We start from the raw sequence: 15,154 nt of genomic DNA, 5'->3' as shown, positions 1-15,154 counted from the left end.
TAACATGGTAGCAATGTCACGAACAACTACAGTGAGAGGTTATCACTTCTTGGAGGAACAAATCACTTGGATATGAACCAAGATAGTTTTACCTGTATGGGTAATAACAAGATACTTTATGAAATAACACAAAATGTAGAGTATGCAAATCAGCTTTATTCTCAATGTTTTATTACAAAATATTTACAAATTAGTTTTAAAAAATAAAATTCTGATATAAATTATAGCAAGTAATATAGGATACAATTTTTTTTTTTTAAACTTTCAAAACAATATATTTTAGTGATTACAAACAGTTTACAGCACACAAAAATACGGTTTTAAATTATATTATGGGTGTTGAAAAGTGCAATCTGCCTTTCAAACAATAAATGACCATGATGTAACATTTTTCAGCAAGTTGTACCCCCACCAAAATTCATAAATAGTTTTTCCAACTGTAATGTGGAGTTGTTTGAACAGTATTAATAAAATATGCAAATGCCTGCCAAAACCACCCAAAATGTCGGTTCCATAAATTGAACAAAAGCTAGTATCAAACTGCAATTCGCTCAGCGGCGTAGGAAGGTGCCAAAACGTGGGGGGCACACTTATATTTACACACTTACACTGTTATAAAGCAAAATATCTGAGGGGGGGGGGGGGGTGCACATGCCACCACCCCCCCACCCCCCATCACACACACACTTCCTACGCCAGTGTAATTGTATTTTAAAAATATATTGTGTAATTTAATTTTCTGGGGAGAGTATATTTTGAAGGGCAAATGAAACGTGGAGATAAAAAAAAAATAAGTAAAATTATTTGCACACATCTATAAAATATATATCTTCATAATATTTATTTTCCTGTTGCTGATCTTGGAAGAAACATTGTCATAAATGTAAAAGAAATAATATATGTGCCAGTTTAACTAGCATTTTTTGACTTCAAATAAGTAAATTACCATGAAAGTCGAAGCTAATCTGTAACAGTACATGATAAAGATATACACTAAATTTTCAACTCAATATCTTGAGACACTGCGAAAAGTATCATAAGTTCAAGTGGAAAATGTGTAAAATGTGTAAATCGCCATAAAAGTCAAACTCGATCTGTAACGGTACATAATGAAGCTATACACAAATTTCACCTAATATCTCACGGCATTTTGGGAAAAAAAAGAAAGAACGTAAAACTATTTGTGGGACAGACAGGACGGAAATGAAACCTATACTAGGTAGAGGACCAATACATGCTTGTGGAATCCGGCCCACATTATTACTCCATTTTGTTCATAACTACCCCCCACCCCAACCCCCCGAATATCTTTTTAAAAATAAAACTACCAAGACAAAAAACAACAACGTATGCATGTAATATATCATATAGCAAGCGTAGAGAAGAGTTATTTTTCTTGCAGTGCAACCCCACGCACGTTTTCAGGGGTGGGTTTCTTCGGTCAAAACGTTCTTCTGCTCAAGTTGAAAAAAACCCCCAACAAACATTCAATATATATTTTGGGGGATCATAACTCGACCCCCTCAATAAACTTCGTTCGCCAGTCTAAGACTACCTCTGTCAAAATTCCTGCGCCGTAAAAATGCGTCGTTATTCGTTTATTTAAACCCTACGTAACTGGTAGTAATTGAAATGTGAATAGACGTCATCGAAATTCGGGGTTTTTTCTCGTTTAAATATCTTTTTGGGACAACCCCCCCCCCCCCCCCATAAAAAGAAAAGAAAAGAACACACACCCGCCAAAAGAAAAACGCCAAACAAAAAAATTGGGAGGCTTTACAACAAATACAAAACAGGTGATACGTTATGCGATAATTAATTATGGGTTCTGTACGTGTACATGTGGAACGGTATATTATTTACTAAGCTACTGATGAGGATTTCCATGTGAGTTTATGTACGTGTAATCATTCAGGTTCATCCCAAACTGGCTGGCAAGGTGACTGTAGTATGCATACATCGGCCACGCCTGCGACCCAGAGCCACTGCTTGCCTGGTCGGTGCGGTTACCAGCGACGTTCTGGGAATGCGGAATCCCTGAATATCTCGAATCTCTTTGTAACGGACGATGGGCATATACATCTGGATTAGGACTTTCACTTTTAAAATTAAATCCTTCAGGTTGCTGGTCGTGGGTATGACCCCGACCTTGACTTGCATGATACAGATGGTTTTGACCATCAGAATTACCATCTGACTGTACTGTGCATGTACTCTGTCTGTCTGAAATCACTCTAGGTTGACTTCCGTGCTCAAGCGGTTTCTCCGAATTATCGAACCAGTGCTTTCGTGCATCAAGGAAGTGTGCGTCCTGCGACACATGCTGGTTCTCACTATTCTCTAGCCTTGGGTGATCAGTCGAATGACGGTCTGAATCAAAACTTTCCAAGTGTTCATTTTGGGTTTGATATTCGTAAAATTTCACACTCGGTTGTGTGTCTAAAGACGGGGGCTGGTGCAGATCGGCTTCGTTAGCTTTTTCACTGGATGGCTCGGGCTGTTTTTCGGCAATCTGCTTAGCATCATCTGATGAATTAGCCTCCTGAGTCTGTGTTTCATTTTCATCCACGTTTTGGCTAATTTTCTCTACATGGTAATTTAAAGCAGCTTTAACCTGACATATAATATCTTCTCTCCAAGACTTGGCATCCTTGTTAATTTTGTGCACTAGAATCAAGTGCCTCCGAATAATTGATGCATCTGTGAAAGATCGACTGCACAGTTTGCAAATAAATGGCTTTTCTCCTTTGTGTACACGGAAATGTCGCTGGAGGGCTTGTTTTTGTGTGAACGACCTCCCACACTCAGAACAAACGAATTTCTTCACGTCAGCGTGAATTCTTAGATGCATTTTCAATCCCGATCGCTGATTGAATGATTTATTGCATAGATGGCAAACGAACTGCTTATTATTGGCATGAGTAAACTTATGATCTCGCAGTGCGGATTCGTAAGTAAACCCCTTTCCACACATCTCACAGACATGTGGTTTAGCCCCAGTGTGAGCATTAGAATGTTCTGCCAACGAGTGTCTTGTAGTGAAACTCTTTCCACAGACTGAGCAAAGATAGCTCTTTTTTTGACCAAGATGTTCAGCTTTGATATGGCAGTCTAGTATGTACCTATTACAGAAGTTTTTCGAACACAGGTGACAATCAAAGGAAGGTCGGACATAATTTTTGTCGTGGGTCTTCTTATGGTCAAGCATAGCTTTTTTTATTTTATACATTTTCCCACAAATATCACAGCAGTGTTGGGGTTCAACGTGTGATGCCCTGTGACGTTTCATATAGCGAAAGTTCGGGAAAACTTTACAACAAATATCACACTTGGTTGGGCAAGACAAGTGAACCCTGTGTCTATGGTCGCCCAAAGCATTTCGACTTTTTGCCACAAGATCACAGTCTTGACAAGGAAAGTCTCCTTCAACATCATCCTCAGTTTTTCTTGGTCGTCCTCGTTTTCGCTTTTGTGACGTGTGAATTGTGTTTTCTTTATTTTTCTTCTTCACATAACCAATTAATTTTGTTCTGTACTTGTGGTATATTTTAGATTTTACAAATCCTGGTGGATATTTGCGGGGTCTTCCTCGACATTTTTTCGTGTTTATTTTTTCATCGGTTTGTTTTTCAGATGCCACGTTATCAAATGATGCACTGTTAGAAGCATCAATGCAGGCTGGTTCGTCTTCTGTATCAGAATCAGAATGGAATATTGGCTGTGTGGTTTGTTTACGTTTTGGTCGTAACTTTCGTTTTCCTTCATTTTCAGCAGTATCATTTTGTGGAGTTTCGGAAAGATCATCCGACTTATTACAGGCAAGCACTTTTGTAAATTCGGTTGACCTTTCACCTTTGTTATCTCTGGTATCTTCAACTACTTCAACGAACTTTTTAATTTGTTTTTTATTTGTATCACAGCGATCATTTTGATCCAAATAGTGTTTTTCATTTTTGCCATACTCCAACAGTGCCGTTGCTAACAGACTGTATGCGTGCTCGATCGACAACCAAAATCCTTGAAGCTTATAACCAGCCGTATCGTTAAAATGTATTTTAACATCCGCATCTTTACACACTTTGTTAACCATCGAATGAAAGTCAAAACCAGATGGAAATCTGTCCTTCAGATCATCCGAAATGTCTGCTACAACATTCGAGAATATGTGCGTCATATTTGGTCGGAACTATATAAAAATAAAAGAAATTTGCATCAAATTTTCACAAGTTTACTGCATTGCAAAAATATATTTTAGTACCTTCTTTCGAAGAGTTTCACTGAAATGGGTTATTCCCCGTAACTAAAACATTTCCGGTAATACACCGCTATTAATATTGCCAGCTAGCTAAAAGGCTATTATGAACTCCTACGACACAACCAATACTCATCATATAATCAAGCCCTTCCTCGTTTAGAAATCCAGATATAATGCACACTCAGGACAACACTAAATTCTTCCCAGATTACAGAAGAGAGGATCCCCCCACACAAAACAAAAAGTTTTTGTCAAATAAATATTGTTTAAACCAAGATGACACAGGCCTTTATAAAATAATTTAATTTTGCACTAGAGGTAGGGGGATTATCTTATTTTGGGGCAGTATCCCCACACCCTATAGGTATGATAGGTAACGACATCCTCAATGGATACATGTAGTCGTAAAATGTTGAAAACACACATTGTTACATCACCATTACTAAATAATTCAGTCCAACTCGGTTCCTTCTTATACCGATTTGAAGACATTTAAAGTTATTAGATATTTGTCTTCTGCTTTTAAGTGTAGTAAGCAAATAAATAACACCATTAAAAATGTTTTGTTATATTTTAATACGTACATTATCTACACATATAATACAGCACAAACATGACAATATTGTAGTATGAGTTATATTCAAAACTTGTGACCTTAAAGACATTTTAAATGAATAGTGTTGCAAGATATAGATGTACCAACACATCTGCTATGAAGATTGCAAACATGCAATATAGTATGTCAAATGATATACATGTACAACGCAAAATGTGATTGGATAATAATGGAATATTTAATGAATAGCACAAACAGATCTCAAATCACAAGCCATCAGTTCTGTTACATACCAAACTAGGTACAGAACTTTTTGATAATTTGCTACACTAAACATACATGAATTTAAAATCTTTTATTTTACACACATATGTAAGAAAATCTGTACTGACAAATAATTTTTGGATCTTCAAATCCGATTATAAATTTCTACCAAAGGTTAAACACTTCACTTCACTTCACCCCTTGTAAATCAAGGTGCTGTCCTAGGCACACATTGCTATATATGATAAGGATTGGTGATTAGTGAAATAAAGGTTGGTGTAGTAGTCTTACTATTAAAAACGGAGTTAATGAAACTCTGGGTTGGAACTGCTACACAGCATGCGTTATCCCACAGTTAACATATATCAGCTTTGTGTGGAGTTTGAATTTGTAATGCAAAACATAAGGGCTATACTGGGACCAAAAGAAGTAATAATACAACTGTAAAAATTTATAATTTTTATTTATTTTTATTAGATAAAAGTAGCTAATAAAGAGTAGAATTTACTGGCAAGAAACTGTGTTAAGAGAAAAATGACACCACCAAGAAGTCTGAAAACAAAAAGAAAAAAAGTCTGAATTTGGATCCCATATCGCAAAACATTGACACATTTAAATTAGTTAATGAAAAGCACACTGCCACTGGAATGTGTTGCATGAATTAACCTCTGCTGGATAAAACTTAAAAGTAGCATGAATTTGATCCGACAGTGATGGAAAGATTTCCCGAAAGTATACAGTATAAAACAACTTTTAATTAGCTTGCCTGGTATTGTGAAAACACTAAAATAAACAGGAGTATAAACTATGAATTGACATTTTATCCTAGATAATATTTCTCACTTAGCTATCTGCCACAGCTTTCATTACATGGGTTAAAAATACATACATTTAGTTCAGAGGTATTCGATAAAAAAAAAAACCCTCTTCTGATGCACAACAGAATTAAATACAATAATGAACTTGTTAATAAACACTGGTCCCTTTATTAAACTGTGACTGTTCAATGCACCAAGAAGAAATTTATTACTATAATCTGATTTTGATTATGACCGTTGAACCATTGTTGTTTGTAATCAACATTTTATTATTATCTATGAATTTTATATCCATTTTTACCCACATAAAAGAAAACCCGATGTTTGATGACCAATAAGTGACATATCAAAGAAACCAGCCGTTGCTATACCCAGGAATGTCATTAGGAAAGAGTAAAAAAAAATCTGAAGTCTGAAAAATCTGAAAAAAAAAGCTCATAAATACTGTAGTTTGTAGAATGCATTAAATCACAATTTTAAGCACTAGTGCAATAGAAACTTCCTGATAAATAGGAAACTTGAACCCAAACTTGAAACACTTGGACCACAAAAGGTTTGAAATCCGTTGAAAATTGACATCCCAGTAAACTAAAAATATAGAATAGTTTATATATTGAAACAAAAAAAGGCACATAAATTCATAATATATGCCAAACATTGATTTGTTTTTTTTTGAAGTCACCAGAATCATAAAATAATGTAATATAAACATTTTGGGATTCGATCTCATAATCATACACTTCTGGCCCAAAATTTGGGATTCACAGAAGCAAAGAATCCTGCTAAAGTTGCAGCCTGTAAACTTAATGAAATAATTTTCATAGAAAGTACAGTAAGGTAAACACTTTAAAAATAATATACTGGTATTGTTTTCATTCAATTCCCCTGAGAAAATTTATATCCGTTTTGTTGTTTTTATCACTGTCAGATAATCTAAAAAGATTAACAATCTTGTTAATCATATCAGGAATAAAAATAATAATAATAATAAATAAGAAAATAAGCAAAGATTCATCTGGTCACATGACTTGGAAGAAAAATATTCAGAAATTTTTATCAAATTTATTCTAAGGCAAAAATAAGTTGTGTGTTTTTTGTTTTTGCTGTTTTATTTACAACAGGCCAATGCCATTTTATTTTTTATGTAGAAAGGCTCATTTAGTCTGTATGTACATAACCAGAGCCTGTACATTTATATACACATGTATTTCAACAAGTTGACATTCAGCACATTGAGACAACCACATATGTATCTTGTGTGTCAGAGGTTTCCAACCATCGATAATACTTCCAATAAAACTATGTATGTATTTTCAGTCTTCTAATATAAACTGGTCTTTTTCATAATCCTTAAGAATTCTTCCTGGTTAATTTCACCATCACCATCACGATCTGCTTCATCAATCATTTCCTAAAATACAAAGAAACAAAAAAATGAGAAAATTATGTTACCGGTGTTCAAATTATTTAGTTTTAGTCCATAATGGATTAAAAACTAAAATTTAGTGGTACAATGTGTGAACTTCAAGACCAAATCTAAAACTGTGGTCAAGTAACACTAAAGGTTCCCCTTTTGTGCAGTTGAGGTCTTTTTTCAATAATTAAAAAAAGAGAGAGGACCACATAGTCATTTGCTAAAGAAGCACTGATGGAGTTGGAAAAAGCCTATACTTTAACGGGTAAAATATATACCTTACTGTATCCACTTGTCTTAGAATAGTCCACTTAAGTACCTCAGGCAAATAGTTATTTTTGTTCAAAATGTAAAAGTGTGTCAGTGACAATTCAGGCCTTTGAGAACTAAAACTTTACATAACCCATTTATAGCATATGCCAAAAACCAACATAAACATGAGACGGGGGGGGGGGGGGGGGGAGAGAGAGAGAGAGAGAGAGAGAGGGGGGGGGGGGGAGAGCACAGGGGCAACTGATATCCTAGTACTGGAGCAAAACTTCAAATCTGGACAAAATTGATAGAGATATTCAGGCAAAATGTGGTAACCTCAGACCTTTTTACCATTCTAACCTCAAAATTAGTTGTAATCCATATTAAAATGTATAGTGATTCATTTGCAACCCTATATAGCTGTTTGGTAGTAATGTTAATAATATGAATAAATGTAGTTATCCACATTCTGGCATTTTCGTTTAATTCGGGCAAAAGCCAGCCTTGTCCCCCAACAAAAATGGGAGCCTGTATGCCTATGAAAACCAACAAAAATCCATCTGAGTTAGTCTAACCCATTACAACATTGTAAATCATATCCTACATTTAATGGCAAAACAATATTACAAAAATAGACCCAATATTCATAAACATTTATTAAGTCAATGTATGATACTTATTTACATACTTCAAGTATTCAGATAGGTATCATACATTGACGTCTACACTTATGATTACAGAGCACAAAATGCAGATGGTTATTGTGACATAAACATCAAAGAACAAGGACATGGACAATATTCGGGTGATATTAATTCTGGAAAAATCTGGAGGCTCTTTCATCCTTGTGTATGATATAAACACCAACCTGCAATTCCTCATCAGTTAGATTTTCTCCGAGTTCCTTGCAGACACGTTTAAGATTCTTAAATGAGATTTTTCCAGTTTCATCATCATCAAAAAGTCTGAAAGCTTTAAGAATTTCCTCTTTGGCGTCCTTTTCACTCATTTTTTGTGTCATAATATTCAAAAAGTCATTGAAATCAATTGTACCTAAACAAAAAGAATGTAAAAGCATTAAAACCACATTTTTTCAAGTAAGCCTATTTTGAAATAATGTTCCATAATTTTACAGATCTAATATGAAGACATGGTATTAAATCAATTTCTCATTATTCATTTTTCTACATCTGATTTATATTCATGTGTTCCTTAAATTAATGTTAAAAAATTAACACAAATCTTTCAAAACAAATATATCATAAAATATTTTTGCCATAAATATGCTTGTACACATTGCATGAAAGTAATACTTTGTCTTGAATATGCTACTAAACATAAATGTCACATCATGTCATTTTCTATATTATGATTTTTAACTACTTCAGTAAACTTCCAGATATTAAAGACCAATATGAATATAAAAATATCAGTCCAACACAGGCATCAAATATTATTTGTGATGTTATGAATTGGAATGCATCACAATATATATAAATATTAATTTTATAACGACAGACCTAAACCCTCCTTATCAAGATCTGCTATCATCTTCTTAATTTCTTCTTTCTTTGGTTCAAAACCTAATGCTCTCATCGCTACCTAAAAAGATAAAACATTATTATTAATACATGTATTACACCTCGATGAACACAAACAAAAGGTATGAATATCAGCAAATATCACCGTCTTGATCCAACATTCAAATATCAGTCATCTTTTTAGAACATTGTATAATTAATTTTATAACAGTTCAGAAGTGGAAAGATCTTACAGACCAAAAATTTGTTATTATTTAATCTAACTTGGAGAAAAGCAAATTTAAATCATAAATCAACACTTCAAAGTAGATGATGTATTCTGAACATGTCAATATTAGAAAATTTAAGACTCAATATTTATTAGTTAAGTTAAAATACACCTAGATGGCAGTGATAGAAATAAGCAGAATTTTGTATTAGTCCGCCAGACAATAACATTTAGAAATCTACCTGTCCGTCAACATTTTTACGTGTTCAAATAAATGGTTGTTTTATTCAACTCAAGTACCAGGATGATGTTTTTGATTGCTCAAAATGAAACTGCACTGAAAATATTTACTTGTCCACTGAACAACCACCGAGACACATTTTGCTTGTCCCAATAGATTTTCACTTGTCAGGACTAACGGACAAGTGCTTAATTCGAACATTGGATGGGTCACTTCACAGGTTACATTTGATCAAGTTTAGTAACTTAACTAGTATGCTTCATTCACAAGAAAATTTCAAACTATTATGAATCTTTAAAAAACCCAAATAATAATAATAACCCATATTTATAACACAGTGTCCAGTAAATAAGATTTGTTCAAATTCACTAATAAATATTTAACATGAACAAAACTAATTTATCAAAATTAAGAGTATCCAATTTGTGTAATTTCACTAATAAATGTTTAATCCTCAGACTATTTAAAAAAAAAAAGAAGGTATTCTGGACTGTTTCATAAAACTGAATGCAGTGTAGTTAAATTGTACATATTACAATACATACTAAAAGGTAAAATTGCATTTAAAATATGTACTTTAAGTTCTTTAGCATCAATTGTTCCTGAGCCATCTGCATCAAATAAATCAAATGCTTCTCTGATCTCTTGCTTCTGTTCTTCTGTCAGTTCTGGTTTAGGGCCAGTCTTCTTTCTACCCCCACCAGCCAATGTACTTCTTTTGAAACTAGCCTGTAAAAACAATATGCAGTATCAGATCAACTTAATAATAAAAATGAAAATGAAAAAAAACCCCCAAAACTTCATATTCAGAAACATTTATTAATAGATAAACAGTATCATTAAAGTTGATTTAATTTTTATCAAGACTGGTAGATAAATATCTCTTACTGGTCTCAATAGGCCACCAATGGTCTAATTTGTTTTTATTAACACTTTTATATATTTGACATTGGTCAACAGCTCGGGACTATTTTAAGATCTCAGTGACTAGTACTTGTAAAGGGGAAACCTGATGGCTCCACCTGAAACTATCTGACTTTGTTAACCGAGTTTTAAAATGTATTTGAGTGAAATACATTATTAAATAAAAAAGAAGATTTTGTCTTAAGATAAAGGAATGTGTTGTATATATGCTTTGTTTTAGTTCTATACTATTCAGCTATATCAATATTCTACTAGTTATGGAATTTTTGTTGTTTACTTCCCATATTAAGTTGCTTATTAAAAATTGTTATACCTGTTATCAGGCCATGAATTTAGTATTATTCCATGCTTCTGTGAATCCCAGATGTTAGGTTTGAAGTGTGATATCATGGCACAGAATCTCAAAATATCTATATTATTATTAAATCATATTAAAATATGACACTGGTAAAATCCCATTTTAAAACAAAATTAAAATGCCCCCAATTCAATACCTGGTTGCTTCTCACTAAAAATAGTTGCCAAAAATTAATAAATTGTTGACATTGTACTAATTTATGATAATCTTTTCTCTGTTTGGACTTAAAGTTGCAAGTTCAGACTTGCAATGCATAAACAGTAAACTAATATATATATATTATATGGCCTACTACCAACTAATAAAGTCACCAAGGTAAACTTGCATAAGCTAACTAACCATGTAATATATTTAAATAACTAAAGTTCTTGGAAAAGATATACATCATAGGTATATTATATATAATATATAATTTATAAAGGTAATGTTTTATATTTTAGCCTTGAATCTGAATGGTAAATGGTGAAATAATTATTTGTTAAATAATTCTGCCATCAAATAATTCAATATTATAAAGGCAATTGCATAGTTTTATGCACAAAATGATAGTGAAGTGTATATGTTAATGATGACATCGTTTGTTGATCTGATTCATTCAGCTTACCATGCTTTCTCTTGCGGTTTGTTGATCTTCGAAACGAACCAGGCGTCTTTGTTTCCCGGATGTTTAATAGCGGAGAAAAAATAAAGCTGTGTTTCATTGGATAATATTAATTCTGAATTAATACTACTATCCTGCATACAGTTTATAGTCTACCTGTTATGTCATTTCTGACTTTATCGCCCTATAATGTTAATGTGTTCTCAACATCATCTCAGCTGTTTTTATTCGTTCATCTAGTATTTCAAATAGGAGCAGACCAAAACGTGCCCAACCAAAACATTACGACTGCTGGTCAAAATGTAGCCACTTTTCAGTCAGAACAAAGTTACACTGCATAGGCCTACTCTTTCATTTATTAAGTTTTACCGGTTCCAGGATCACTTACCCTCAGTCAAAAGGTTATTCCAGTGAATGTATTCTAACTTATTTCGGCAGCAGACTACGGTAAAGATTATACGTTGGCAACTATAAGCCCATAAAATTACAACCAAATAATTTCATTTACTCTAGTACAAAAAACAACAACCAACAAACAAATTAGAATTATAAAAGAAAGAGAAAAAATTCCTAAAAATAGCATCTGCTCTCAAATATTACATATCAAAACCATTTACCAACATAGAAGAAATTCTTCCTTTTGTGAAGGTCTTGCATTTTTTTCACACTCGTTGGTTAGAACACCATGTGATATTTATGATATCACACGGCAATAACACACATATATCTGTATGTTATTAATTTAAAGACATACAATTGGTTGATAATGTACCGGCCTCAGTGGCGTCGTAGCAGGCCATCGGTCTACAGGCTGGTAGGTACTGGGTTCGGGTCCCAGTCGAGGCATGGGATTTTTATTCCAGATACCGACTCCAAACCCTGAGTGAGTGCTCCGCAAGGCTCAATGGGTAGGTGTAAACCACTTGCACCGACCAGTGATCCATAACTGGTTCAACAAAGGCCATGGTTTGTGCTATCCTGCCTGTGGGAAGCGCAAATAAAAGATCCCTTGCTGCTAATCGGAAGAGTAGCCCATGTAGTGGCGACAGCGGGTTTCCTCTCAAAATCTGTGTGGTCCTTAACCATATGTCTGACGCCATATAACCGTAAATAAAATGTGTTGAGTGCGTCGTTAAATAAAACATTTCTTTCTTTCTTTCTGGTTGATAATGTGTGTTCCAACCTGGTCGCTACAGTCATATCACGCAATAAAAACAGGTTATAGTTGGAAAAAACCGTTTACAATTTATTTTAGACCTTTTTATTTGTGTGTGTGTGTGTGTGTGTGCTTTAAAAAAAAAAAAATATTTGGTTTTGCAAGTTAATATATCGATGTGTACATTATGAAACAACTCGTTTAGTATTCTCTAGGTACAGTATATACACATTTCACTTCATTAACAATAATAATAATAATAATAGTAACCTAGCTCTTCCTACCATATCTTTGAAGAAAAAGGACGCTCACCAACTTTTTAATTAAAACAAATGTTTTAAAATTGTTATTATTAATAGTAGTAGTAGTAGTAGTAGTACTAGTAGTAGTAGTAGTAGTAGTAGTAGTAGTAGTAGTAGTAGTAGTAGTAGTAGTAGTAATAGTAGTAGTAGTAGCAGCAGCAGCAGTATACGGATTGTATGGGAAGGTTATATTACGTCGGACATATGGTTAAGGACCACACAGATATTGAGAGAGAAAACCCTCTGTCGCCACTTCATGGGCTACTCTTTTCGATTAGCAGCAAGGGATCTTCTATATGCACCATCCCATAGACAGGATAGCACATACCACGGTCTTTGCTACACCAGTAATGGAGCACTAGCTGGAACGAGAAATAGCCCAACGGACCCTCCAACGGGAATCGTTCCTAGGGATTGTATGGGGTGCCATGTATAAAAACTGATCGCACTTGAAAATGTTACGCACATTTTTCGATATAGTATCTACTTTTAGAAACAACTACTGAGCTACTATTCGGAAAACTAAAATAAAAATTAAACAATTAGCTCCTCTTTTCTCTTTCGATGAACCGTTCCTATAATAGTTTGTGCAAGTTATGATTATGTTTAGCGACGATTGATCAATTTGCTGTTATCAAGATGTTTCACCGGTTAACTTATTATTAGTATTATTAAAAATTATATTTATTTTATGGGCTATAGCGAAGAGATCAATGATATAAATGGTTTGTTATTGTAACAATATACCATAGTATCAAAATTAAATTTAGTATTTTAGGTTTATTATTATTATTTTTAAATTTGATAGCCCGATCAAAAATAGTGCCTAATAAATCGAATAACTTGAAATATCCATTATATTAATTTTGGATGGCACCTCCAACTGTATTTTTATTTTTTCCTTTTCCCAACTTTGTACTTTAATTTATATATATATATATATATATATATATATATATATATATATATATATATATATATATATCCCCTTCAATTTATCCTTCCGTCTAGGGCCACGTTACTGGCGTTGCCAGAGGCGTGACGAGAAGGACGTGCCCGAAACCATAGGGATATAGGGCACGTAATAAGAATAAGACAAAATAAGACGATATACCATTTAGGGCTTGGAAAAAAAATATTTCACACTTTTTTTTGGAGTCAGTTTTGTTTACAGATCAGTACAAAACCTGCCAATTGACACTTTGTGTTTTTAAATATTAAAAGGGTACAGAATTCATAGCTTAAAGTTAACGTTTGGTCACTTCTGCATACAAATCAGCACTGGAGACAGGTGAGGAAAACGTTAGACCAATTGTGAGTAGCCGGTCGGGCTGCTGCCAGTGCTGGTGCTCTCTTGCACTTGCCAGCACAGGCGGTCCCCTCCTCCCACCCATCCCAAACCCTTTTCCTGTCCTGGAAGGAGCCGACACCTGCACCCATGACAGGCGTGCGCTACAACAACTTGTTCTGAATGTGCACGTTAAACCCTATGACCTGACCTGACCTAACCTAACAACCATTGTTTACGCTCAGTGGCAGCACATTATAAAACATAGCGAAATATAATATTACTATTAATAATTTGTATATTGCTGATCAATCTACGAAACGGGTAAGGGTGAGAATGAGACTAACTACTAGTAGTACTGTCAGCAATAATAATTTCGCAGTAAATACATTGATAAAAATGTATTGGCTAATATTAACCTTTCGATCCAAAATGGCTTCCCGCAAAACGCAGGTGCACTAATTTGTGTTCGTCATTACAACCTTTAAGTGTGTCATTCTTTGTGTGTGCTTACTAAATATCTTTAGATTTCATGCGTATATCTGCACCCATTAGAAATATTTTACAAATCATCAATGGTATTCTTTTCTTTCTTTTTTTACTTTATGTTTTGTAATTTTAGCAGACGAATGTTTTTTTTTACCCCCCCCCCCCCCCCCCCCCCCCCCCGTTGTTAAGGTGGACGACAGTCGCCTTTCGCACTCTTGTTTTGACTTCGTACACAATAAATATAGCATATCTTACCGTAATTTCACTTGAATTTCAAGTTGAAATCCATGGTAAAATTTCTGCCCACACCCCCCTATTGTCCAAACCAAATTGTTAACAACTACAAAAAATTACTCTCCTACCTTTAATTGCCGTTAGATTTCCTCCAAAGTTTGTCCAGACACAAATCGCAAAAAACCCACTACAAATATACAGATTCCACATACGAGACTGCAACGATGTCGCCGATATTGTCTTTGCTGAGATT

At 34.1% G+C, this 15,154-nt stretch overlaps 3 protein-coding genes across 3 annotated transcripts in view; 1 reads left to right on the top strand and 2 right to left on the bottom strand.

The window, feature by feature from the left end:
- Positions 1–149: 149 nt before the first annotated feature.
- LOC121374262 (zinc finger protein 595-like) lies at positions 150–4,238 on the bottom strand. The gene has a single exon (XM_041501293.1). It carries the CDS (start codon positions 4,172–4,174, stop codon positions 1,868–1,870), a length of 2,307 nt encoding a protein of 768 aa, XP_041357227.1. The 5' UTR covers positions 4,175–4,238; the 3' UTR covers positions 150–1,867.
- A 574-nt stretch (positions 4,239–4,812) lies between these two features.
- Positions 4,813–11,517, bottom strand: LOC121376238 (caltractin). Its single transcript, XM_041504055.1, has 5 exons — positions 11,436–11,517; positions 10,126–10,278; positions 9,080–9,161; positions 8,428–8,612; positions 4,813–7,304 (listed from the first exon to the last, which is right to left on the bottom strand). The coding sequence occupies exons 1-5, from the start codon at positions 11,436–11,438 to the stop codon at positions 7,215–7,217; spliced, it is 513 nt and encodes a 170-aa protein (XP_041359989.1). The 5' UTR covers positions 11,439–11,517; the 3' UTR covers positions 4,813–7,214.
- A 3,076-nt stretch (positions 11,518–14,593) lies between these two features.
- Positions 14,594–15,154, top strand: part of LOC121376237 (sterol-4-alpha-carboxylate 3-dehydrogenase, decarboxylating-like) — a 43,639-nt gene continuing 43,078 nt past the window's right edge. The window contains exon 1 of the mRNA XM_041504054.1: positions 14,594–14,631. Coding sequence (XP_041359988.1) covers positions 14,611–14,631 — 21 coding nt within the window. The 5' untranslated portion in view covers positions 14,594–14,610. The remainder of the gene's footprint in view (positions 14,632–15,154) is intronic.

Source organism: Gigantopelta aegis, chromosome 6 (genome assembly GCF_016097555.1).
Source record: "Gigantopelta aegis isolate Gae_Host chromosome 6, Gae_host_genome, whole genome shotgun sequence".
Taxonomy (NCBI): domain Eukaryota; kingdom Metazoa; phylum Mollusca; class Gastropoda; order Neomphalida; family Peltospiridae; genus Gigantopelta; species Gigantopelta aegis.
The sequence above is the reverse complement of the archived record's forward strand: the minus strand, read 5'-3'. Positions and strand labels throughout refer to the sequence as shown.